Source organism: Amblyomma mixtum, chromosome 10, assembly GCF_055824585.1.
Source record: "Amblyomma mixtum isolate Tamu chromosome 10, ASM5582458v1, whole genome shotgun sequence".
Lineage (NCBI taxonomy): Eukaryota > Metazoa > Arthropoda > Arachnida > Ixodida > Ixodidae > Amblyomma > Amblyomma mixtum.
This window is the reverse complement of record NC_143021.1, coordinates 31,468,441-31,495,120: the sequence shown is the minus strand read 5'-3', so window position 1 is coordinate 31,495,120 and position 26,680 is coordinate 31,468,441. Positions and strand designations below refer to the sequence as shown.

At 44.8% G+C, this 26,680-nt stretch overlaps 2 protein-coding genes across 5 annotated transcripts in view; one reads left to right on the top strand and one right to left on the bottom strand.

Moving 5' to 3' along the window:
- Positions 1–19,241, bottom strand: part of LOC149325534 (kinesin-like protein KIFC1) — a 45,360-nt gene extending 26,119 nt beyond the window's left edge. Inside the window, exons 1-7 of one of the 3 annotated variants that reach the window (XM_089565096.1) lie at positions 18,900–19,241; positions 17,224–17,281; positions 15,665–15,696; positions 13,084–13,197; positions 9,918–10,056; positions 7,819–7,964; positions 3,412–3,509 (exon numbers count right to left, since the gene is read on the bottom strand). In XM_089565096.1, the coding sequence (XP_089421222.1) occupies positions 3,412–3,509; positions 7,819–7,964; positions 9,918–10,056; positions 13,084–13,197; positions 15,665–15,696; positions 17,224–17,233 (539 nt within the window). In that variant the 5' untranslated portion in view covers positions 17,234–17,281; positions 18,900–19,241. Of the gene's footprint in view, positions 1–3,411; positions 3,510–7,818; positions 7,965–9,917; positions 10,057–13,083; positions 13,198–15,664; positions 15,697–17,223; positions 17,387–18,899 lie in introns of those variants that run through there. The other 2 variants (XM_089565097.1, XM_089565098.1) reach the window with 2 other exon arrangements.
- Positions 17,866–26,680, top strand: part of Tak1 (TGF-beta activated kinase 1) — a 56,635-nt gene continuing 47,820 nt past the window's right edge. The window contains exons 1-2 of one of the 2 annotated variants that reach the window (XM_089565099.1): positions 17,866–18,154; positions 24,178–24,288. In XM_089565099.1, the coding sequence (XP_089421225.1) occupies positions 18,047–18,154; positions 24,178–24,288 (219 nt within the window). In that variant the 5' untranslated portion in view covers positions 17,866–18,046. Of the gene's footprint in view, positions 18,155–19,723; positions 23,414–24,177; positions 24,289–26,680 lie in introns of those variants that run through there. The other variant, XM_089565100.1, reaches the window with a different exon arrangement.

Below are 26,680 nucleotides of genomic sequence, written 5' to 3'. Positions count from 1 at the left end.
TGTGAATTAACCGATGTCAACCCTGGGGCGTCCGAATAAGCAGGCTTCTAATGCCATAGACTTGCATGGGAACTTGGCGGGACTCTGGCCACACTCTTAATTATCCAAATTAATGGAGGTCAAATTGGCGAGGTTTTACTGTAGCAGCAAAATCAACAAAAAACGGGCTACAGCACCTGTAGATACTACCAGTGCAATACCAGTCGCTAACTTGTAGCAGAACCCTAGTCGAGTTCTTGGATGCTACAGGTGGAATTAGCCTTTCTTATTCTGCTGGCAATTGTTCCACCGTAGTGTCCTAAAACCGGTCAGATCTGCCCCACTATGCACACAGTCGCTTATAATAGAGCATAGGCCACTCCCGCAGTCACCATCTATGCACACATTCACTCACAGCACAACATAATCCACTCCAGAAGTCACCATCGATACATCTATTCTGTGACAGTAGAACCCTACTCTTAAGTTCCCTAGTGCCGAGTTTTCCTGGCTGCTACAATTTTGTGAGCCAATCCCACCGTACACCCACAGAAACTCGTGCAATACAGCCTCTGCTGTTACATTGCATCTGTGGCAGTGTTCCTGCAAGCTACACAGAGAAAATGCAACAAGGCTACAGTGTTTGACCTTGTGCTGGCATAACCTGGATATAACGAAGTTGAAAGAAGTCGGATTTCTCGTCACATCCAGGTTTTTGTTGCATGCACTTTTCGAGAGAAGGCCTGTAAGCGCAATGCAGAACGCAAACCAAATTAAGAAATCACTTGGAGAATGTTTGCAGAAAACCATTATTCAATGTGTGATAATGTAACTCCCGCCCCGGACTCCGCCGCGGATCGCGAAATGCCGCTATGAGTAGAGTGGGAAAAGGGGAAGGCGAGAGCGACGCGGCCGAGCTAGAGGAGAGCGTGCGTAGTAGAGTCGCTGCCGTAGACCGGCTTGGTGGCCGCGGAGGCACATCCTTCTTCCTGCATGTTCCCTCGTTTTGTCGCCCCAGGAAACAAGACTCTTTGCCTTGCGTCGCTGGCACTCTTCGCCGTGCCTGCTCCGGAGTCCCAACGCGCGAGAGCTATCGGCAGCCGCAGAATTATGCGAGCAACCGCGCAGCAGCGATGGACGTGCCTTGCTTATGCCATTTGGTTTTTGCTATACTCCGTTTCATACATAGCTGTCAACGCTGCCAAAGGTACGAAAGTAGTCCGCTGCAAAAAACAAACTAATTGTATCCGTCCGCTTCGCGTCGTGGCTGAGTGGTACGAAGCGCGCCTGTCTGTTCAGGCATGGCTGGTTTTTTATTTATTTTTCTTAAAAGATTCATTAGGTAGAAACTCGAAACTGTCAAACTCTAATGCCTACTCTGAAAAACACAGCACTGCTTACTTGTTTCGAAGGGAAAAGGCAGTGTAGTGTATTGGCGACGGACGTGATTGCGAAGTGCTTCACACACAGCCTTCTCCTTGAAGCGCTTCCTTACGCTGGAGTAAACGTTGAAAATCACCTGCTTGAAGTCTTTCGAAATGTTGAAAGACTTCAGCTTCAAGAATAGGCGAGCAGGAGACGTTTTTGAAGCCGCAGTGGGCGAAGAAAACAAGCGAGTAGGAGATAGCGGTGCCATTTTCGCAGACTCAGAAACCGAAAGACGAAAGCAGACAACATCACCGGCCGGCCTAACTGCGAAAACCTGATACAGGAGGAGCCGGAAAAAACCCAGAAAACTAAGGCGCTCTGTTTTGAAGAACAAAAAAAAAGCGATCTTTTTGCAAAATAAAACACTTCTATTATTATACTGCAATATCGACCAACATTTACTTTAATTTTAAGTTCATTATTCTTTTTTCTTTCGACGCACTACATTACGATGCGGACGAGGAGCGCGAACAGGCGCCGCAGCCTTCGCTGCGTGTACTGCTACGTATGAAACGGGGTATGTGTCCTATCCGTTTTCGCTGCTTTTCGGCATGAACTGTTGTAGTGCCATGTCGTATGGCGTTCCAAAAGTGAAAGCAATGGAGATACGCTGACGGCGCCGGAGCATGACACATCATCTCAACTACAGTCCATCGCTGCGATTGTTCAGTCCTCATGTCAGTTCGTTCTTTATAGTCGGGTAACTTTTGTGCCAAATTTCGTAACTCAGTGGAAGCTAACACTTAGTCCGCCTAGGGAGTTCGTTATATCAAGGTCAACTGCCGCTACATGTTCATTACAGGAAGGTCTCAAATAAACACACCTCAATGGGGGTGACTTATCACGGGCTTGGCTAGCCTAGATCAGCTGGCTTTAGTGATCTTGGCCGAGGACAATGCGAGACTTTATACAGTAGCTGACCAATATTTCGGACTCCAATAATTCGGACTTCACTGAGGAACCGCTGCACACCTCATAGGAAAGCGTACATTTTCACGACCTATAGTTCAGACTTTGCGGAGTCTAAAAATTTGAATTTTCGGACTACAATAGACGGCAACAATGTTGTGGTGATCACTTTTCCACGGAAAGTGTGTTATTTCAGCTAAATACAGATGCGAGCGGGCATCGCTGTCCCTACCAACCCGTGTGAAGGCACCGTGAAAGGCGCCATCTTGGATTTAAACGAAGTCAGCTCGGCGGTAGCAGACTAGTTTAGATAGTCTAGGCTATTTGTTCTCCATCATTGCATTCGTGATAATGAGATGCTCTCCATTACCATCGAGATGGCGTACAAAGAGCACGTGATAGCATTGAAAACGGCACAGCGGGAGAGCTGCAGCGTCCGCCGCGGCTTGGACTACACACCCCGCGCTGTGGGGCAGTAAACACGGCAGACGGGGGGGAGGGGGGACTGCATTCGGAGGTGCTCGCTTCTGCTTGAGTCTTCCCGTGGGTTGCCTCTCTGTCATCGCGAAGGTCATTGTGCCATGCAAACCAACTGATCTTGCTTCGCGCAGAGTGTGCATTGATTTGTGGCATGACTGCGGCCGCGTCGCACTATCTGGTATCAGGATGTGACAGGGTGCGGACATGAAGAAAGCACGGCTATAACAGCCTAATATCGCTTATAGGCGGAACATGGGGAACGACGATTTTCGCGATTTTGAAAGCCGGTTTTTCACAAATTTTTTTTTTAACTTCAGATTTTTTTTTTGGACTGTTCGATTATTCGGACCAATTTTCGGCTCCCGCCGAGTCCGATAAATCTGTCGGAGACCGTATTGCATCGAAATAAAGTTCTCTATCTAAACTGCTACTGAACTCAAGCAAGCTTGTGAAATGAGTGCATAAATATCTGGTCAAAGGCAATCAACAATGACCATACAATCAAACTGAAGTGCTGCAAATGGTCAAAAACGGCATGGACAGCAGAAGCAGGAAATTTGTTCGGATCAGCAGGATTCTCGCTGCGATTGCAGTTCGCACACACGTGCCACTCACCTAAGAGCTGACTGGAGCTCAGAGACCATCGCCGAGAGCTTGGCATTCGTGGTGCGCTCCTCATTCAGCTCGGTGACCACCTTCTCGAGCTCTTGCAGCTGGAAAACAGGAGGAAGGGAGTATGATACAGCTGTTTCATTCAAACTCATCATCATCATCAGCCTGACTACGCCCACTGCAGGGCAAAGGCCTCTCACATGTCTCTCTCCAATTAACCCTGTCCTTTGTCAGTTGCGGCCACTGTATCCCCACAAACTTCTTAATCGCATCCGCCCACCTGACTTTCTGCCGCCCCCTGCTACGCTTGCCTTCTCTTGGAATCCACTCCGTTACCATTCATGCAATATGGCTCCCAAAAGACGCCAATGAACACCACGAGTTACGACTTCAGTCCCTTCCCGCTTGCATGGAAATTCCTAAATAGAATTAATGACCTGGTAATTGAAGAAAGTCTGCTATCACCCGACCAAAAAACAAAGTGGGTAAAGAAAAGGCTGTGGGGGGGGTCAGAGACATGCATGGGGATGCAAGTGCTTTGGGAGCCCAAAAGGACTCCAAAGAGCATAGGGGTTCCTGCAGAGGCAGTACGAGAACCCCTGATCTAGAGCATGAACGCAAATGAGTGGAATTTAGAGAGAGGGCGTCAACAGAACTCCCCTATGCAAGCAGAAGAATGAGCGCAAGACCAAAAAAAAAGAATTTTTTTTTTGCAAAGTAGGTGCCCTGAAGAGCTGAAAACGTTCAAAAAATTCAGGAACTTCGTCACAAAGCAACTTCGCGTCGCTAAAAAGCAATGTCTTTATAACCGCTTTAATTCAACTGCTGGACAATCTCAAAAAGTTTGGAAGGTTTTAAAATCTATCTTCGCTAATTCTTCCGAACCGACCACAAAAATTATTCATGAAAGGATTGAACTAAAAGGTGCTGATCTAGCAGATGCCTTTAATGACTACTTTCTTTCCTTTGCTGACACATCAAGCGGCGACGTAAATCTGTCCTATATGAGTGCCCGAAATGGTAAAACAATATTTCTAACACCGGTTACAGTAAATGAAGTAATTACAGAATTTGTATCGCTTAATAATAGTAAAGCTACAGACGCGTCAGGTTTCCAGATACAGCCCATAAAATTTACCATCGACATTCTTGCACCTTGCCTCGCCCATATCTTCAACCTCTCCTTGGTTACCGGAGTTTTTCCGCGTCTTATGCAAAGGGCAAAAGTCACAGTAGTGTATAAAAAAGGAAACAAAAATGAAATGGCAAACTATCGCCCGATATCAATCTTACCTGTATTTTCTAAAGGCCTCGAAAAAGTAATTCTTAAACGACTATCCTGCTTCACTGAAAGATATAACATTACCACTAACGCTCAATATGGCTTTCGTAAAAACAGATCGACTGAGTTAGCTCTCCTTGCTCAGAAAGAATTCATACTAAAACATTTTGAGTCAAAAAACATGGTACTCGGATTATTTTTAGATTTTTCAAAGGCATTTGACCTTGTTAATCACTCTGTGCTGCTTAAAAAATTAGATCACTACAGTATTGGAGGCATAGCCCATATGTTGATTTCCTCATACTTGCGACATAGGTCTCAGTTTGTCAGTATTGCCGGTGAATGCTCCCATTTGAAATCGGTAGCTTCTGGCGTTCCGCAAGGGAGCATTTTGGGTCCGTTTCTTTTTGTTCTTTACGTCAATGATATTGTCCGCATTGATAGCACTGCTAAGTATATAATTTACGCAGATGACACTAGTCTTTTTTTCGGGTACTTCAACTGCTGATCTTGCAAATCGAGCTAATAAAACCTTAAAAGCAATAAATACTTGGACGGTTGATAATCACTTAAGAATTAACGTTAGTAAAACAGCAGCAGTCATGTTTCACCCACGTCACAAACACTTTGAACTACCTCTAATTGAATTAAACAATACCAGAATAGAGTTTGTGCAGTCTGTGAAAACTCTGGGCGTTTACTTTGCAGCAGATATGTCATGGAATGACCATATTAATTACGTAGTTCAGAAACTTTCCAGAACAGTTGGTATCATGCGCCGCAATTGCTTTAATTTTCCTATGTCAGTCAACATGTTACTTTACCACTCTTTGTTCTCTTCTATAGCCAACTACGGATGTATGGTGTGGGCAACAACAACAGCTGAAAATATTAACAAACTCACAGTGTTACAAAAACGAATTATACGCATTGCATGTAAAGTGCCATATTTCTTCCACACTGCAAGCCTTTTCCATCGACACAACGTCATACCAATGAAGTCCATGTATAACTATAGGCTGTGCTATAAATATAAACTCGCCATAATGAAAAATGATGACTCCTTACTTACACTGGCTGGGCTAGAGCAAAGCAGAACTGTGTATGATACCCGCGCAGCAGAACCTTGGAATGTTAAGAAATGCCGCACAAACTATGGCAAACAAATGTTGCAGCATACCTTACCGACACTTCTGAACCAGTTGTACTGCCACAAGAATCTTGATCTATCCAATATTTCTCTGAAAGAATTGCCCCAAATGTTCATGTAGTTTTTTTTTTCTTCCTATTACCACTTTGAGTGCACCTGTCAATTTTGCTGTCATTTATTTTCTCCTCCCTGTGTTTGCCTTTATAGGCTCTTTGATCTAATGTAGTTCTTTCTTTTATAAGCACAATGTACGGCGCATTGAACGTACATGTCTCTTTCTCTGTACCGAACATACTTTACTCACATTTTGTTTGATGTCGTACTCCGCCACCGTCAATGCTGCACTGTAAGAGGAAGCCAGGACCTCTCAAGCTGTCTATACGGCTTTTTCCCTGGCTGTCCTCGCAACACCCAGTTGCGGAAAATAAACCTTCAAACCTTCAAATGGCTGAGGTTCAACTCGGCTGAACCTAGTTAACAGAGTGAAGGCGATCCTCTCCTTCGGTTTCTGCTTCAATCTTGGCAAGTTTCCTCACTCTATCCTTAACCAACGCGCCCTGTCGACATTCTTGATGACAAGAATCAGATTCAATCAGCAGTCTATGATACAGCCTATGATTCCGTTCGCATGAATTTCTGGGGACCCATCCTCCCAGTCACTGTTGTGGTCCCCTGCTTGCTTCACGACTTAACTGGGGGCTTACAGAGCAGAACCTCTACTCCCATGCGAAACCTCACGCTTATGTCACTCCGAAGAATGACTCAAGCAGCGGAGAGGGGGGGGGGGGGGGGGGGGGTTCATGCCATATGGCTCGGTGCGCAGAGCCAGCAGCGTTCGCTCTCCTTCGCAACTGTGTTGAACAACGCGATTCAACGCTCACCTCGCAGTGTCTTATCGCATATGATAAGACAAGTAACACAACGTACCAACCCAGGACATACTACGTCCACCGCTTATGATTGTGAGGGGAACTGATGAACACTCCCAAGGTTAGGTCACTCAAACATAAATAACCCCGAAAGCAGAAGGTCTGACAGCCGCTGCCCAGTTAGCAGAGCACCGGACGCGTAATTTGGAGATCGTGGGTTCGGTTCCCACCGGCGGCATGCGGCTGTTTTGTTTTCTGCCTCTGTGATCAATTATGATACAGCGTATGATGTACAGCAAAAAGGTACACATTCCACACTCAAATGCGCTTGCATATTCATACTCATTTATTCCTCGGACAAGCAATGACTGGAATAACCTACCAGCATCACTAACAAGCATATCTGAAATTGAGAACTTTAAATCGGCATTACACAGTTTCTTTTCATAGCTAGTGCTCATATCATCATCATGGCGTTCATAGATGATGTTCATATTCCCATTACGACTGTTTATTAGGAACTGCATTCCTTGTTTATTTGTTTTCTTTGTCATATTTTTCTGTATTTTTTAACACCGTTACCGATTTCGTAATTTACTCTTTGTACCTCTATTCTTTTTCATTCTTTTTGTATGCTTACTTTCGTTTTGGTACTGGTTTTACAGAGATTGTGTATATTTTTTACTAATAACTTTTTTGTGTACAATGTGTATGCCTCTGCATCCGCCCCTCCCCTCTATAATGTACATTTGTACCCTGAGGGTATAATAAATAAATAAATAAATAAATTATCTTTAAGTGATAACATTCAGTAAATTTCTCCATTGATCAGCACAACAAAATAAATATAAAAATCCCCAGTGTTCCTTTGTTTCTATGGCTGTTGGCTTGTCTAATTATATACATACATATACATGTATATACATACATGTATATGTGTGTAAGTTCTCTGTTCTCCCTCTAAGAGGCCTAGGAGTGCCCCACTGACGACAGAGCATGGGCCCTGGCACCAAAGCCTCGAAAATCACATGAAGGCCATGCCTCTGCTTTCTGCATCTATTTGGAGCACAAACGGGGAAGAAGCAGAGGCAGGGCAGGGATGAGCTCACCCTTGTGGTGCTCTGGAGGCTGAGCTGTTCTTTCTCGCCCGAGAGGCCCTTCATCCTCTCCTCGAGGTCGTGGAGACGACCCTGGAGGTCCCAGGGCTTCCGCTTGCCAGCTGCCGACGGGGCCAGGGCAGCCGTCACGGCCGGCGCTGGTCACACAACGAAGCCAGCAGGGTTAGAGGACTACTCTGCGTTTCATACTTTGCATACAGTGTTGTGGAATCTACGCAAGTACAGTTCCCCCACAAGAGCGTTTTGCTCCACTGAATGTGCCTCAAAAAGCCGCAGTGAGGGTTCAGGCGAAAGCACGGAGTGGTATAACATATGCTAGACAACCCAAACTGATTCTAAAACGTTAGCGCAACACAAAAACAATCACAAGAAAGAAAGACAGGACGACGCGTTACTGACAACTGGATTCTTTATTGAGAGACACACAGAATATATATGGTCATCGTCACGCCACCTATCAGCAGCAGTAAACGTCAGAAGTCTGTAAAGGATGATGAAATGATAAAAGAAACCCTCTGACATGAGGTGAGTTAAAAGCGATAAGAGAGCTGATGATTCGTCAAAAAGCAAAAAAGAAAACAACGAAAAGATGTGACGCGGTGTATAAGGCCAAAATAACATGTTTGAATAGAATCCGAAAGGATGAAAGTGATATGAAAAAGCCAGAAAACAGAACACACCTATTAACATATTAAAACTGAATTCAAGCATTGAACACCAGTGAACACAGCAGCTTTCTCATGATTGTTTTTGTGTTGCACTAACTTTAAGAAACTATGCACCACCTCGTCCAGCAACACGTTTTACTTCAATCCAAACTGAGCTCAGTTACTGAACCCTCCGATGATTATTCTCACTGGTGGCAAACAGGCATTCCAGCCCCATACAGCTCCAGCGCATTTCTCTCCTCGAGGTCTAAGTGAGGGGCAGGAAGAAAGAAAACGCTACGCAAAATGAAGTTGAGGCAGTTGCAGTGTGTACATCAGACAAACACCAACTCACTTTTTAGCCACGGATGGAGCCAGCACCGATAAGAGTGCTAGCTGTGGCGGTGTTGCACACTACGCATGGAACAGAGCACACCAACCATATCACTCTGGCCATCCACACAAAGGAAAGGCACATTTGTCTGAAGTGTTCGGGTGTTGACATCTACTGCTGGCTCTGGGTTTCGACACAGCTGGTCTCGAGTGTGCGTGGATTGCACCGCCTTGTTTCGCACCCCAGTGCTCACCTTTACCTGTGCGCTACCACTGACAGGTGCTGTTTTCAATGGCGGGCAAAGGCATGGATGCAGAGTGTACTGTCACATAAGCATGTGGACAAAATACTGACCCTCCGCCCATGTTTGAATAAGTTCCCACCCCCTTTTCTTAAGATTTTGAATTCTAAAAAACTGAACAAGAGCCCATGCGATTATGTACTCATGTCTGGGAGAAGTTCAAAAACACAGCACGGACTCATCAAGCGCCTTGTTTGGCATCTCCTCAATGCTCATTACGGAGGGAGAGTGGGGGGAGGGGGTGGTACTAAGGCCATTCAGACGATACGCCTAATGCTGAAGGTCAAGCAGTTTCCAAAGAAAAGCTTGGGAGGGGGAGGGTCGAAAGAAGGAACCAGAAAGGTTACCCAGGAACTCCGTGAACATGATGAAAGGAGCACAGGAAAGAGCTGACGAACTGCAAGCTGTATGCACTGGAGTTGACAGACAGGGGGTCGCCGATCATGTGGTCACAGCATCTGTTAGCTTACTTCCTCTCCATGCACATTCGGATATGCTCAATAAAGTTTATTTTTAATGATTTGTCATATGATCAAGCAAGCGTCCATTCCACTATGTGTACGTTCTGGATTTTGGCACCTGGAGGTAACAAGTACCCATCCCACAATATTTCACGACTATCTTCACATTGCTTGATATTTTATGGTAAGTGGCGCTACAATGAACAGCTAGAGCCCAATCTTGTGCATCAATAGGTAGCTGAGGCAGCCCGACCAGGTTCACTGTCCTTGGCAGTAGTCGAACAGTACTTGCCAGCAAACATGCTTCTAACACAGCAACGTCTATGACCACAAAGTAGACTGCTTGCCTTTGGGTCGTGCACTGCTTGTGGTTGCTGTGGCGATGTTGGCGGCAGAACCGGCCACATTCCGCTTCAACCGGCCGAGCGGTGGGGGCATGGCGGCGCCAGGGCGGGGCCGCTTCGGCTGCTCCGCCGTGTTCGCTGGCTGCAGAGGAGAGGAGGAATAGGTACATCAACTGAAGTTGAACACATGCAGGAGATGATGCACTTATCTCAAGTAACAACGAACGGGACAACACCCAACCTCGAACTTCTCCTGCAGAATGGCATGCAGACTCTTGGTCAAAAAAAAAAAAAAAATTGTTCTAAGGCATTAACAGTGTGAGAGAGGATTAGAAAATTGCTAAACGCAGTCACAATCATGACATCTCCAGGAAACATGCATTTTTGCGTGCCGATTCCAAATAAGTCACTGAATTTTGTGTGCAACAAGTCTGTGCAATAAGTTGTGCAACTTTGTGCCAAGAGCTTTAAAGAAATGCTGCTGCAAGGAACTTGCTAGATTGCACGTCATTGATTTCTCCTGACACTGTGCAGCAAGGGTAAAATTATCATCCTGCCTGCAATAGAAGTTGAATTATTAGGATTGGAAATTGTCCCTTCAGAAACAGAATTACAAATTTTTCTTCCCATTTGTGAAGTGGCAACTTCAAAATCCTGTAAGTCAACTTCTATGATAGGCTGGATAATAATTTTACACTTATTGCATAGCTCAATGTCAACAGAAGCCACCGGCATGCAACCTAGCAGGTTCCCTGCAGTAAAATTTCTTTAAATCTCTCGGCAAGCATACTAAGGGATTTCCAAATGGATTCAATATCTGACTGTTTCCAATCGTGTACTTGGAACCAATTGGTTTCAGTTGGACAAGCCAAGTCGAACCAGTTAGAATGTCCAATTGAAATGTCGCAACTGGAGCTTTCATGGTTCCAAATACTCAATTACAAGCATTTGGACATTCCAATTGCAAACTCCTATTGGACCCATTTCGCCAAGTACATGATTTGAACCAGTCTGATATTGGATCCATTCGGAAATCTCATAGTATGCTTGCCGAGAGATTTAAAGAAATTTTGCTGCAGGGAACCTGCTACAATGCATGCCATTCGCTTCTCTTGACATCGAGCTATGCAATAAGGTCAAAATTATCATGCACATCCCAATGGACATTGAAACACCCGTGGATGTCCCATGGACGACCCAAATGTCCACAGGACATCCAAAGCAGTTTCAATGCCCATTTGGATCCATCGTCAGTGGGCTGTACATGCAAATGCCACCTCGGAATCAAGACGCATGCAGTTCAACCACACCATTTTCTTGCAGTGCGTCCAGTGATAAGCAGAGCAGCGGCGCGAAATGTGCCATTGTCGCTATGTTTATATGGGAGACTGGGGAAGGCTGACAGCTCAAAAGCATTTTCCTCAAGCGAAAATTAAACTTGTCAACACCAGATTCGAATTTAGACAGCGCTAGTAATCACTGCTGTTGTACCAGCACATAGAAAACTTGTGACCAGAACGAAACTCTTCACAGCTTCCTGGTTTCAGCATAGTGAAAGGAGACAGGTAGGCGCCAAACTCAAGTACGAGGGGGGACTTGTACATTCAACAGTTCTGGTATAGTTCACTGTGCTTGCTTATATACTGCGACAGTAATGATTTGAGTGCATAGACTTATCTGTTGATATGACAAAAAGGCCAGCATTAGAAAGCAATTAGTACACTCGCCGATACGAATGCGGCTGATATGAATTGCAAAAGTCTGGCCCGGGTGCATTGCATAAAATGTGCACAATTGCATATTGTGCAATGTGCAGAATGTGCAATGTGCCTGAACGCATTTCCCATGCTTGTGCATAGAGATTGTTTTGGAAGATACGAAATTTTGAATGATACAAATTTGTTGTGACCCCTGTAAAGCTTCGTATTATCGAGATTCTAGTCTACCAGCCCAACACGTCAATGCATATTCTCAAAGCACTAGAAAGAATGCTGTGAAAGGTAGCTAGCAAAAAGAAGGGAAGGGCAAGTGCAGAAAAACAACGTCACTGAATGAAAGTATTGCCCATTTCGTTACAGTCTACTGTAACGCCCATTTCTTATCTGCTAACAAGTGCTTCGATAAGAGTGCAAACCAGCTGGGCCATACAGTTGATGCTGACTGCCACTGTAGCAGTCTTGGACATGTTACAGAAACTGATTACACTTAGTCCTTTAGAAATGCAACTGGTTGCAATGGTTAAGTACAGCCTCAGAAGTAGCTGAACAATTAAAGCAAAGTAATAGATTAGTATGGGGTTACTTCCCTTACAACATTTATTGCCATAATACATATTTACTTAGACAACAATGAAATACTGTGGCTTGGTTGATATTTTGTTACACACTTAATTTTCAAGAGGAATACTTTTTCATTGTCGCTAATTTTCTCATTCTCTTTGTAAAGAATCAGCAGCTATAATGAGCCATCTCTCAATATATGCGCTGGGGGAGGGAAGGGTGGTATTATAACGTATCAACACCTTATTAAGCAGTACTTCAATGCTAATGCCCAAGGAGCCTATGAAGGGCCGTGATTAGTAGTTGCTCCGCACTCTCTGTTGTGGTGTCATCTGACAGGATGGGGGGGGCGTCCCTACACAGCAGTCACAACATATTTAGCAGGAGAACAACTGCCATAGAAGACTGGTGAACAGGTTGTGGTCCGGACATGACCACGCGTGCTTCTCCACAGCAGGTCTGTTGTCCGTCGGTCACGAAGGAAACATCCTCGTTAGCATCAGTGTTTGCCTTCAGGTTGAGGTTCTCAGAGGCATCGTTGGTTGCATACTGTTTTTATAGAAACAACTAACTGATCACCAGTAATGAATTACAGAAAAAAAGTATTTGAATTACCCGGAATGTCACTCTTAGAAAAAGTAATTGATCAGTTACAAAATTACAAGAAAATGGAATTACAAGTAATCAATTTTTGTAATGCATTATATATAACTCTGCACTGTAGTGTCCGGTAACCTTAAGCGGCTCTGGAAACCGCTTGTTACTAATGGCACCACAACCTCTTAGTCGTTCAAGACGTCTTGTACTCTGAAGGGAAAAGCGTTGCAACTGCAAGATTTCACAGACTGATGCCAGCTCCCTGTGAAGTGCACCAATGTACGGCCACCCACCCTGTTCTCTTTGATGGCGGTAGTGCTGAGACTCCTGTGCAGCATCCCGAATCCCGCTGCTGCCGGGCGCTTGCTCGGGGAGCGCAGTTTGCGCACAGGGGCCCCGGCTGCCTGCTGCAAGAAGGCAAGTACATTCAGGAATAGAAATAGAAGGCTGCTGCAGGTGCATGCACAATCAAGTTCTCTCAGGTGCACCCAACTTGCTAGAACCTCAAGCAGCAGTAGTTGTGCAAGAAAGCAATACAAAACACAACAAACATCCAGGCCTTATTGCGTACAAAGTGTACTGATTATGCAGCACAACTAAGTTCACCTACTTTTGAAGACTATGACCAATCATTTCGTGGCTGTTCAGGGCACTGGTTGAATAACAGCCACTGGCAGATATTCCAGAGTTACAAAGCACGCCACGTAGCAGCAGCTTAGATTTTGACATAACACTGCAGCGAAGCCTTAGCACAATGCTAACAGCCTGTCGCCGGCACCCAGCTTTGTTTCACTCCTGCTCATGGTGTTTAACAAGACTCTCCCCAAGCAACCTCTCGTGACCAGTCATTAATATAACTGCCACCTGCCCCGGTGGGCAGTTTGCTCACAATCCAGTGGGCAGGTTGTCATGACGCCACAAGGTCAGGTGACCTAGGCAGGCCACCTGCCACACAGGTTGCCCATTTTTGATGGACAATGACGGCCCACCATTGGGCCATTTGACAATGATGGTGTGACATCATAGCCTACCCACTGGATTGTGTGCAAACAGCCCATCATGGCAGCCAGCAGTGAAATTAATGTCTAGACAAGGGAGGTTGCTGGGGAAGAACAACCCAAATCTTGTAATGCCATGAAAGGTTATGCACAAAAAAAAAAGACTGCACAACAGGACGAGTGCAGAAGACAACAGGATTGCACTCATCCTGTCGCGTCTTCTGTCTTAGTGTCGTCTTTCTTTGCACATAACCTTTCATGGCATTACAAGTATCAAGCCAACTATCCTGACAACATCTCTTGCTGAATCCAAGTCTCATAAGCCCCACTGGTGGCAGTGTTTGAAACAGCCACCTGCCAGGCACTGAACCTCCCTTAGACGTCCTGCAGACATCTTGAAACATCTGCAGGACATCCATGGGAGTTTCAATGTCCATTGGGCACTGCACTATGGAGCCACAAACAGTAAGCGGACTCCCCACAATCTACGAAAGTAAATTAAAGAATGACCGTGTGCTGTAAAGTGATATGCAAAGAGGACATGGGCCGCCACAGGGACCCACTAAAGCTGTCACTCGTAAGGCGAAGCTGAAGTGTCCCCTCAAGTCTTTTGTCAGTGTAGCTGTGTCCACAGATTCTGCCCATTATGACACTCCACAGAGGTTAGCAAAGCAGCACAGGTCAGGAAGGTCAGCTACCATCTGTCCCTTCCATTGAAATGATTTGCGAAAGAGTAGAGTGGCCCACATTAATTTTTTGCCTGTCTGGCTTCAACATAATAGAGACAACTTCCGCCAGCTGTTCAATCCATCACTTTCCAACAAACAGCGTCTCAAGACAGCAAATGAATGAGCACCACAAGAGTCCGATTCACTGCATGCATTTACGCACGCTTCATGAAAGAAAGAATGCAGCCAGAAAACCAATACAAGTGCACCAAGTTCATTCCTACAACAGCAAATTTCTGTCACTGTTGAAAACAACAGTGGAAATGCAATGAAGGAGAAGCACTTCATGAGCTGTGAAACATGTTTGTCTACAACACTGCAGGCCACATCAAAGCCAAGTCTAATACTGGTAACTCAACATTTTGTGCGTAGCTGGTTAACGTAAGGGACAGGATGTCACTTATGAAGCTAAGTTTGGCTCTATGTCAAGTCCAAGAACTAGCTAACCGAGAGTTTATTGGCGCGAGGGTGACTAAGACCAAAATAACGATATTCACTAAAATTCGGCCACATTAAATGGAATGGAATCCAAAAATGCATATCAGTAAAGATTAAACAGCACTGAAAATATAGTGTAAAGAGATGTAATAAAACCATGGCATCTAAATTTAAAAAATCTAAACAAAGTGCACCAAGTGTGGTAAAAGTAGAAGCATTTAAATGGAAGCTAATTGCTGGGACTTGCCATGAGCAATTACCTCTCACTGTGCCCTCCTTTGTGTGCCAGGGTACCAAGCTACCCTGACAAAAAATTAATTAAAACATACTAATTAAAAATATATTTAAATAATGCATAACGTCATTGAATGGTACAATGGGGACATCTAATGAAAGAGGAGGATCGAATGCTAAACGACATTTGTAAACATTTGCAAAATGAGTGAGATGACGAGTTTCATAAAATGGACACATGGAATTTTCACTTTCCAGGCACCACTAGCAGGGCACGTTTCTAGCTAGGAAGCCAGCAAGCCTGTTCCCTGTAAGAATCAAAGTCCCTAGAAGTGTATGCGTTAAACTTTGAACGTAACCGCCAGAGGATGGAGAGTTAATCCCCCTTAGGATTGGAATAAAGGAGAATGTAACAACCCGAATGTTTGCGAAATACAAACAAGTGCAGTGAACAAACAAGTCCAAAAGTAGCTCACCCTCTGGCCTGAGCCACCGGGCAGGGACGGGGCTGAAAGGAGAGGTGAACACATCAGCCACACTCAACAACCAGAATAAGAAATAATTGCGCGCAATCATTAACACCTTACAGAGGCAGAATTTAATGAATTTTAAGTATCATTTTCCCCCCAGACTATAGATAATTGCAACAAAGTGCCACCAAACCTTCTCAACACAGCGTTGATTTGATGCAAACAATAACGCCTTATTCTCAGAGTTATATTTCAGTATGTTAGTAATTTCATAGTTTAGTGGTATTCACATACATATACTGCATACATAACACTGCATTTTGTAGTTTAAGAGCTGCATTTTTTTTTTATGGCCTTGTTACTTTATACCGCAACTACTTAATTATTCATGGCTCTCTGTGCGCCCGTTTATGCCTCTCCTGCTTGGTCCTACTGTAACGCCTGCAGTATTTTTGAAATTAATGGATAATAAAGCAACGATTTGCACTGCACGCAAAGCGAGCAGAAACATGCAGTGTTGTACTCGGTGTCTACTCAGCCGAGACAAAAAAGAAAGCAATTCCGTTGAAAAACACGCATTATTGAGTGTACGGAGCATTGCCGGCGCACCTGCACTTTTTGCCGTAACAAGCTGCGCATAAAAGCCTGAGGGGAAGCTTCAGGGTTCGAAAGCGGATATATTTAGAGGCTTTGCTTCGCACGCTGTGCTTGAAAACCGGAAAATATAAGCAAGCTTGCATCACGCGCGTCGAACTGGAAATGTCAGAGACGCATGCCCGGGGAAGTGGTACCGGAGAGCGGCTCAATGTAAACTGCCCGAATCCGGTGGGCGTTGGCACGTCCGAGAACGGTGCTGAGATTTTTAGCGTGGGGAAAAAAAAGAAATACAAAGTAAAGCCACAAGCATTGACACACTGCTTCCTGCATTTTGGAAAGGAGGCGCTTTTTTCTCTAAAAGGCTCATGTCGCAAGGAAGCGAAAGCTGCTAAGCGACAACGTTCGAGACGTGCGCTCTGCCAACAACTGGCCAACGCTGAACACCCCGCGCAAACGGAACGGCGAAGCCTGCAGTTTCAGAAGTCCTTAACTAGAGAGACGCATGCCCGGGGAAGTGGTACCGGAGAGCGGCTCAATGTAAACTGCCCGAATCCGGTGGGCGTTGGCACGTCCGAGAACGGTGCTGAGATTTTTAGCGTGGGGAAAAAAAAGAAATACAAAGTAAAGCCACAAGCATTGACACACTGCTTCCTGCATTTTGGAAAGGAGGCGCTTTTTTCTCTAAAAGGCTCATGTCGCAAGGAAGCGAAAGCTGCTAAGCGACAACGTTCGAGACGTGCGCTCTGCCAACAACTGGCCAACGCTGAACACCCCGCGCAAACGGAACGGCGAAGCCTGCAGTTTCAGAAGTCCTTAACTAGCGCTCTGTTCCTGGAAAACACTACAGGCTGGCCGGAAAAGAGCACTAACTAGAATAAATGCGCACGAAATAAACGACCACGGTTGTGGTTGTTCGTTGCGCGCTACGCCGCACCAAACATAGGGCACCAGAAAAAAGCAGCACTTACGTTGGCTCATGCTGCTGCCGGGAGTCGAGTGAAGACAGCAGTCCACGGCGAAGACGCACTAAAAAAGATCAATGAACAACCGCCGTTACGCTGCGGAAGCTGATATCACTGAAACGCTGAGTGCTGAGTGGCGAAGTCACGACGAGGTATTTGAATACAGCACCCGTTGTCAACCGAGCCTATCACGTGTCCCTTGTGCGCGTGGATTTCTAACGCTGCCATTGGTTCGAGCTGTGGCGCTCTTGTCGCCTTGCGAAGTTTGTAGTTTCGGTACTGTTTCAGTCATAGAGTTTGTGGAGTTTCTTACTAGTAAGAAACTCACTGGTTTCGGTCATATTCTCCTCTAATGTTTCGGCAAAAGAAAAGAAACGAATAAATAAATTACGCTCATTTCGTTATTGCCACAGGCAGCATTTACAGTTTTAAAAATGAATACATGAATACGTCTGTAAAGTGCGATTTCTTTCTCCACAATTATGTAGGGTTCTCATGTTCTTTAAAATTTTTTGCAGAATTTTGTTCACAATCAATCGCATAGACATCACACTGGAGGCTTTTGTAACTCTATGTTTGTAACATTACCGTAAGCAGTTTCCCACTGCGTTTCGTACACAAACAACCGGTGGCAACCGTGTGCCTTATCACATGTTTTGCTTGCATGTTTGCTTGATTGTCTCTTACGTTGATTTGTTGTGGCCTGCTGGATTAGTTGCTGGCGTGTGTTCGCGACCACCGGTAGCTGTGGGCCGTGGTGTTGCTTTGCGTTGCGGGTCGGGGCTGACCGCGGCGTCCGCCGACCAGGGGACCGCGCAGCTGCTGCATCATGGACCCGTACTCGGGTGACAGCAGCGACAGCCTGCCCAGCGGTTCGCTCGAGTGGCCCGGGCCGTTCGTCGAGGAGATAGACCATCGCGATATCGAGCTGTTCGAGGCGAGTGTTTCTCACCGCTGACAGGCACCTGTGCCGGCGCGGTGATCGAGGGAAACAACTGTGATCACGCGTGCTGCCCGGAAGCCCGGTTGCCTCGGTGGCAGAGCGACCTGTGCAGCAAAGCCCACCTCCGGCGCCAATAGCGAGTTTGAACCGTGTAGACCTTTTGCGCAGCTGTTGTCCCGCCTGGCTCGTTGGTTGACAAGCGTGTGCATAATTTCGTCTTTTAGTTGTGACGCGTTGGAGCACGTAAGGGTAAAACCCCCGCCCGGTAGCCGCTGATAAGCCCTTCAGACGTGCCTTTGCCATTTTAGTTTCCCCCAGCAGTGTTTGTGGACTGGCGGCTCGGCGCCGACCATTTCACTGTAGCGAAGCGAAGAATGTGATAATCATGGGCCCTGTTTGAAAGCATGCCACTGACAGCATCGAACTGGCTCTGTTTTTATTCCTGCAGCACCTACGTCTGTGACGTACTGAGCGATGTACTGTACTGTTCGCAGATATCTTCCCATGTCAGTTAAACCGCTGGCATTCCCCCGCTATCTCTCTTCCAGATAAGTAATGTTAGATCAGGTGCTTCTGCTCTTCGCAAGGCAACGGGGTCAGTCGTAAGATCGTACGTCCCACAACCTAACGCACCTTGTATAAGCCCATTGTCATTACGAATATGGATAAGGTAGCTAAAGTAGCCAAATAATTGCGCACAGATCTGTGCAGTAATTGAAATAATCAGGATGTTACTTACGAAGCCAGTGATGGGGAAGAACTGGATGTCCCACTAGTAATGGTGAAGGAAGTATAGAAAACTTTTTGACCAATGCAAAGGGGAAAAGTGGCAGATGATCAGGATCCAGTGACTACAGATTTGTTGAAGGGCAGTGGGGACATTGTGCTAGAAGAACTTGCTACCATGTAAATGCGCAGTGCGTCATTTACTTTAAACTTGGAAGAACGCTAACGTCATCTTACTCTATAAGAAAGGGTATGTCAGGGGCTTGAAAAATTAGACTGGTCACCTTAAAGATGCACTTAAGAGGAATCTGAACTCGTCATTTTACCGCTGGAACTCAATCTACATGCTCCAAGCATTCTTAGAAACTTTGAATCATTGTCCTGTGCGGTTGATTTCCCTAATTTAAATTGGATTAAATGTCCCGGTTCCCGCCTTTTTCCAAACTCGCCACTGACAGTAGGAGGTAGTCAGCCAACCTTTCAGCCAGTCTCGTGGTGGCTTGCCGCTCTGCCATCGGCGAAATGATACATAGCAATCGGCGAAAGCAAGGAGTCCATGCGTATTTTTATTTCTGTGGGCCTAATTTGCAGCTGTATAGTCTCTGACTGGATCTATTTATTCATGGAAACCTAAAAAAAAAAAACAAAATAAAAGTGAAAGCAAAATCGCCACGCTACTGCCTGAAAGGTACTCCACGCGTTAGTTGACTCCTCTTACCTTCAGCGCCGAGTTCAAAAAGAGACGGGAGCCAGGATATTTAATCTAATTTAAATTAGGGAAATCGGCCGCACAGGACAATAATTGGAAGTTTTTAAGAATGCGCGGAATGTGTAGGTCGAGTTCCCGCTGTAAAAAGACGAGCTCAGATTCCTCTTTAGTGCACCTTTAATGTTCATTGTTTATGAGGTATGTACTCAAGTAGTTGCTAATTAAATTGGATCAACGTTATGATTCGTCGACCAGAGGATCAAGCAAGCTTTTGCATGGGGCTACTCAACAACAGACGATATCCACACTCTTAATCGGGTGATTGAGAGTGTGAAGAAATGGGCGTAATAAAACGAACTGCGATATGTAGACTTCATCGATTACGAGAAACCAATTGGCTCTTGAAAGGCCAGCAGTTATGTAGGCATTGTGTAACCAGGGCGTCAAAGTGGCGTGTGTAAACGTAGTGGAGAATATAGGGATAAAATGGTGATCAGGAAGGGTATTGGACAGGCAGACACAATCTGTCCTGTGCTATGCATCACATGTTTACAGGAGGTGCTTAGAAAACTTGACTGGGAAGAGTTGGGGATTAAAGTTAATAGAAAATACTGTGGTGATTTCTGATTCGCTGGTGACGAATTGCAGAGCATGATTGAGGACCTAGTCAGGCAGAGGAGAACAGTTGCTCTAAAAATTCGTGGACTGAAAAATAAAGTCAAGTCTTGGCAGGGGACAAAAGTTTACGATAGGCTACAAAGCATTGAGGACGATATTTACTGATATCAGGTAGTGACTACAGATCTAGGCCACAAGAGTGAAATAACTAGGAGATTAAAGGGACAGTGAGGAGAGCACTATGAATATTTCTTTTATAGCAAAATCCGATAGTTCGGAATGTCATGGCTTTGTTGCCACTTGGCCGGCAGCGAAAGATGCTTTTATTTCTAAGAAACTTGGATTCGAAGTTGAAAAAGTTTTTCCCGCCGCTCTGATTCAAACTTGGGATTCTCCTATGACGACACAGGACTAACTGACATGTAACATGACATGCACATGACGTAACGCAGACTCCGTGATTTCTGGCGGCCAGCAGTGCGGCCTAGCAGCAGCTGAAAAGAAAGCTACCGCCGGCTGCACGTTGAAGGCATCTATTGCGGCCGTCGCTACAGTCGCTTTGCTTACGTTTGCACTGGCGTTTTGCCAGCGTTACGATGGATATCGTTCTCGAAGTCGCCAACGAAGTTCTCGTAAATAGACAGCTTTAGCATACCGTGTACCATGGCCGTGTACCTAGCGGAATACCGGGAGCCAGCCTACTGCGGATGAGCAGGCGCTGATTGGTCCCGATGCTTCAGGCACGCGCGTAGCTGCCGGGTACGTGGCGCCATCTGGCGCCGTCAAGGAGATTTGCGCATGCATTGGCTGCGCCTCAGTGATTCGTGGCTCCTCGTGTCCCAGTGTTACTAGAACCATTGGTTCTAGCAACACTTGTTTTGTCCTATGACGTCATGACGCTTGTACTTGCGAGTTTGGCCTGTGGCGGCGATACCTGTATTTTGGTTCTTGCTCTTTTCTGCGTTACAAGATCTTTGTTGTCAGTATGAGTGGCGTTTTTGTAATCAGGAGCTGGTATTCTGTCGATACAAGCCAACTTCAATTTCTCCTCAGTGTCCCTTTAAGAATGCAGGCACACTCAGATCATGGTGGCAGTTTGCCAGTATTCCTCAAGAGGAAAGTATACAACATCTGTATCTTGCTGGTCCCCTCCCGTGGAGCAAGAAAGTGAAGGCTAGTGAAAACGGTTCAGCTTAAGTTAAGGACAACGCAGCGAGCTATGGGAAGGAAGGCGACTGGTGCGACATTAAGAGACCACGATTAGGCGGAGCGGGTGAGGGAACAAATCTGGGTTGATGGCATCGTAGTCAAAATCAAAAAGAAAAAAATTGGTTTGGTCAGAGCACGTTATGCGGAGGCAAGACTGGTCTGTAAGGGGGTAACGGAGTGGATTCCAAGAGAGGGCAAGAGTAGCAGGGGGCGGCAGAAAGTTAGCTTGGCGGATGAGATTAAGAAGTTTGCGAGGATATGGCGGCTGTAACTGGCAAAGGACAGGGTTAATTGGAGAGACATGGGAGAGGCATTTGTCCAGCAGAAGGCATAGTAAGGCTGATCATGATTCGAGAACAGAGCCTTTTGTGAGCAGTGTGTGTGAAGTTGCCAAAAGCTGTTTTAGCGCACATGAGCATAGCAGAAAACGCTCGGGCAGTGACTGCAGCAGCTTGTTCGAAATGTTAAAAGTACAGATTGCACAAGTCTATTTCCCACGGGCGCTCACTAGGTTTAAGTGCTCTCAGTCATGAAAGCTAAAAGTATTCTAATTTGAGCAAGAAAGGAAAGAAGAGAAGTGTTTTCAGCCTTATCAGCAATTCCTCGTCTGTCTAGCCATACTGAATACAATTAGTAACACGTAAAATTGTTTGTTCATAAGCGTGATTTCTTCTCTCTCTGCTACTCGGCCTGATAACGATCATTAAGTTTTGATTAATGATGTCTCAGAGGACAAAGTACAAAGGTCTGAATGCAAAAGTTTGTGAGAAAAAAATTACAAGGGTGAAGTACATATGTCTGTTTCCCATAGATGGCCACAAGGTTTATGCATAGATTGTATATGCTGTCAGTTATGAAGGGTAACAACATTGTGTTCATTTCATATTTGAGTGAATGAGGGAGATTGTGGTTTACTGCAAGCAGTAGAAAGGAAAAAAAAAGAACATACGTTTTCCACTCATTCACTACTCATTCAATTCAAAATTGATTGTGTGCTTTTTCTGGCTCTGTCGATGGCTGTCTGGCAGCAAAAGACATGTTTATCACTAAGGCAATTGAATTGTAAATTTTTCTCTCCACTCGATTCAAACCCCTGATGCCAAGACTGAAAAGGATTCCATTATCACCATTTGAAAATAAATGGCAGTGTAGCCTTATGTCGAGGATCTGCAACACAAAAACTTTCTTGAAGTCACAAAGGGCTGGTGGTGCTGATAGCCTTGTTTCATTAATGTAATAGCATATGGATTGTCGTCTTGTTAAAACCGCCCATTTTCTCTGTAACGAGATTCTCTGATTGGTCGACAGGTTCGTGGCGTCATCGGCACTGCCACATTTGAAATTCTGGGGACTAGAATGTTCCAGTGCCTTCCATTGGGTTGTCATATGGGATTATACTAACCAGACCCAAGCTTCCTTTTTAATCCACCCACTAATCTATTTTAATTCTTCATGATGTTCTGCGGGTGCTAACTTTACATAGAGGAAGAAAGAAGAGACAGGACATGCACCATGTCCTGTGTCATGAATAGCTTCCAACTCATCCATCTTTCTGTTATGTTGAACACTTTGGAGTCTCAGCTTTTCTGCCTCCCTCTGCTCTTTTGTCTTTCATGTTGGGCATGTAGCGCCATCTCTTGAGATCATTTTGAAATATATTGTTTGCACTTTTTTGAGTGTTTTGACAACACAAAGCTGTCTGGCAAAATCTATGGCTTTGACGCTTCATGGCAACGTGTTTGGCACTCATGTTTCTTGGGATTGGCTTGCACAACCTAAGTGGCAATGGAGCTGATTTTCTCGATGACAGAAATTTATTAGATGACGCAGGGAGTTTGTGCAATAAATCTGGGAGGATAAATCTGGCACAGAAGTGGTGGTGTTTCACCTGGAGTAGCAAGAACACTGGCCTGCGCTCAAGAGGATGCTTTGAGGAATTTCATGTAGGCTGAAATTGTCGAAGAGCAGACAAACATAGTGGTGTGGCACAAGTAAGTCTCTTACTTAGCCTTTCCAAACCTTCATAGCAGTGCAACGTATTGGGGAACTCAAGTGGGCAAAAATTCCAAGTCCGTTGCTTGGCATCTCTTGTGTCTTTCTTGGGCACAGTGTTAACTTGTTAACTGGGTAAAGTGTATTTATTTCCATTTAATTGAATTAAGTGTGCATGAGGATGTGTAGGAAAAGAAGAACGATGACGACAAGCATGCACACAGTGAAATGTCACCCTTGAAGAGTATTAACTTGTTCTTGCAGGATTAAAAGAATGTCTTGCTGGGCAAGTTGGTCACTCTTCATCTTTGGTTACAGGCGCGAAAAAAGGCAGAAAGATGGGACGAAACACTTCGTCCCTTCTTTCTGCCTTGTTTTCTGTCTTTTTTCACGCCTGTAGCCAAAGATTGTTCTTTCAGGGCTCTAAACCTTAGGAGCCAAAATGGCGTGCAGTCAAGGTGGGAAAGGATTCTGTAAGACACGAGGACCGCACTTCAAACCTGCCATATTTTGTCTGGAATGAATGAGAGAGCATCTTAGTGCAATGTAGATGCTGAATATTTTACGCGGTCAGAATGGCCTCTGCGCATAATCAACAGATTTAGCCACCTGTGGAAGCAGTTTGGCACCCTAGTGTCGCCAGGGTTCTGAGTCAGGATTTCAACGGCAGATTGGGCAAAGCTAGGCCGTCTGACCGTGGATTAGTCGTCCAACCTCGTGCAGGCCGGTTGATTGACACGCTGTGTTTTGCCCTGTGCTGCAGGTGGTGGGCAAAGGGACCTTTGGCCTGGTGCACAAGGGTCGCTGGCGGGGCCAAGATGTGGCCGTCAAATCCATCGCCTCGGACCACGAGAAGCGCGCTTTCCTCGTCGAGGTAATTACTCATCTGGCGTCCTCAAGGCGGGGAACACCAACCGCCATATTACTTCACTTGATTTCAGGTGACTGGCAGTGATGCGACGACTATAACGAGTCCAAAATGAGTTCTTGACGAGTCCAGACGAGTTCTCGACGAGTCCAAACGAGTTCTAAGGAGCTTAGCATTAAACATCGACCACAGCCTTGTGAAGGCAGCGGTAGGGATTTAAAGTGCTGCAAATGGTTGAGCAGCGTTTTTGCTTGTTATTTTTTCTTTTTGCTTCGGTTCCTGATAACTCGCAAGCCTGCTTAATTTGAATATTTTATGCGGTGCAGAAACCTTTGCACGACATGAAACGTGCAGAGGTTTCTGTTGTATACGAGAGAGGAAACAGGAATGATGTAAGCAAATACAGACCAATATCTTTAATTCCAGTCTTCTCAAAGGGCCTTTTTAAGATTATGCTCACGAGACTGGATGGCTTTTTTTTTTTTTTACTAAACACAATGTCTTATGAGAAATTACGCATGATTTTCATAAGGGTAGGTCAACGGAATGTGCTCTTCTGTTGCAAAAAGAAATCATCGTAAAAAACATAGAACCTAATAAATTTACGCTGAGACTTTGTATACACTTCAGTAAAGCATTTGATTCCATATATCACACGATCCTCCGTAATAAGCTAGATTATTATGGGGTCCGTGGGCTAACAAATACTCTTTTGCAGTCGTACCTAACCGGCCGATCCCAGTGTGTTGACATTAATGGCTACCATTCCAGTTTCCAGCAGATTTCATCCGGTGTTCCACAGGGTAGCATTCTTGGGGCTGTTTTTATTTCATGTCTACGTAAATGATCTTACGTCTACTGCCGTATTTGTAATATATGCGGATGATTCACGCTTGTTCTTTAGCTCAACTAATGAAGTAGATTTGTTTAAAATAGCGAATAGTGCATTGTCAAAACTACTGAAATGGTCCGAAACAAACAGCTGAAAAATAAATGAGAAAAAAAGAACAAAAGCAATTTTGATTGCGGGTTTAGGACCTCCTACAACAGACATTGTGAAACAGTTTAAAATGCTAGGTGTCGTATTCTGCAGTCAGATGACATGGGACAGCCATGTGCTGTAGGTGCCTTATTTCGAATGCGTGATCTCTTTCCGATATCCATTGGACTACAAGTTTACCACGCACTCTACAAAAAAAAAAGTCAGTACACTTTTCCGTCTAGAAAAAAAAAAGCCATGCGTTGTATAAACAATGTGCCATATTTATATCCTTTAGCCGAGCTATTTCGTCCGCATCATGTCATCAGTATCGATTCTCAATATAGTTACCGCCTCCTCTGCCACTTTTATTTTGTTAACGAAATGTATAAAGAATTCCTTCTCTCACTCTCAGGTGCAACGTTACGTTGCAATATCTCCTCTAAAACACGTGCCCCTGAAAAATGGTTGATTCCACACCACCGAACTAATTATATTCTCCAGTCATTAAGCTACACAGTGGCAGTGTTACTAAATAAGATCAGTCTATCTAGTTTTAATAACGCTCGAATAACGCGTAAAATTTTGCGTTTAATGTTTCTAGAGTGACCCATGTTAGCTGTTTCTGGCGTCAAATGGTAATGCATGCATACACATGTTAGGTCCACCTCTCATGTGAGCAATTATTGGTTTTGTTGCAGTATCGTGTGCATGTTAATGCTAGTCTTTGTATAACGTCTTGAAATCTTTTTGTACATTTACTTCACCTCTTGTTTTATTTTTGTAAATTTATGATAAAATGTGACCGTTTTTTAGGCATAGCAATAGATATCTTGTATAGAATTCTTTGTACTCCTGTCACTGATGCCTGCCACCGGCTCTCAGGTCTCGTCAAGTTTGTTGCTACAGCTTTTTGCCTGTGAGACCATCAACATTGTGAAATGTTGAAAATACAGGTTAATTGAATTGAATTGAATCCAGCAAGTTTTGACTTAACAAGCAAAGGCAGAGAGAGAAAGATGGATCCTGCTGTACCCACCCTCCTCAGAGCTAAGTAGTAAAGATGTTATACAGTAAGCCTCATTATAAAAGCAAGCAGGTAAAAAATCGTAAATTGCTTCGATATAGCTATAACTCGATATATAAAATCACTGTTTTCATCACCTTTTCAACAGCCAACAAGAGCGCAGTATGGTTACTGCAAGGCTACTACTGTTCATTACGAATAGTTTGAAAAATTCAGCTTTCACACTCTCTTGGCTTTTTCTGTTTCTTACATTTCGCATTTTAACAGATTATCTGTGTGTGTTTTATTGAAACCTCATCAGGCAAATAACAAGCAGTGAATAAACAAAACCGCAGCAAACATGATAAATATATGTTGGTCTTCGTTCCTTCTTCCTAGGGAGGAGATGCACT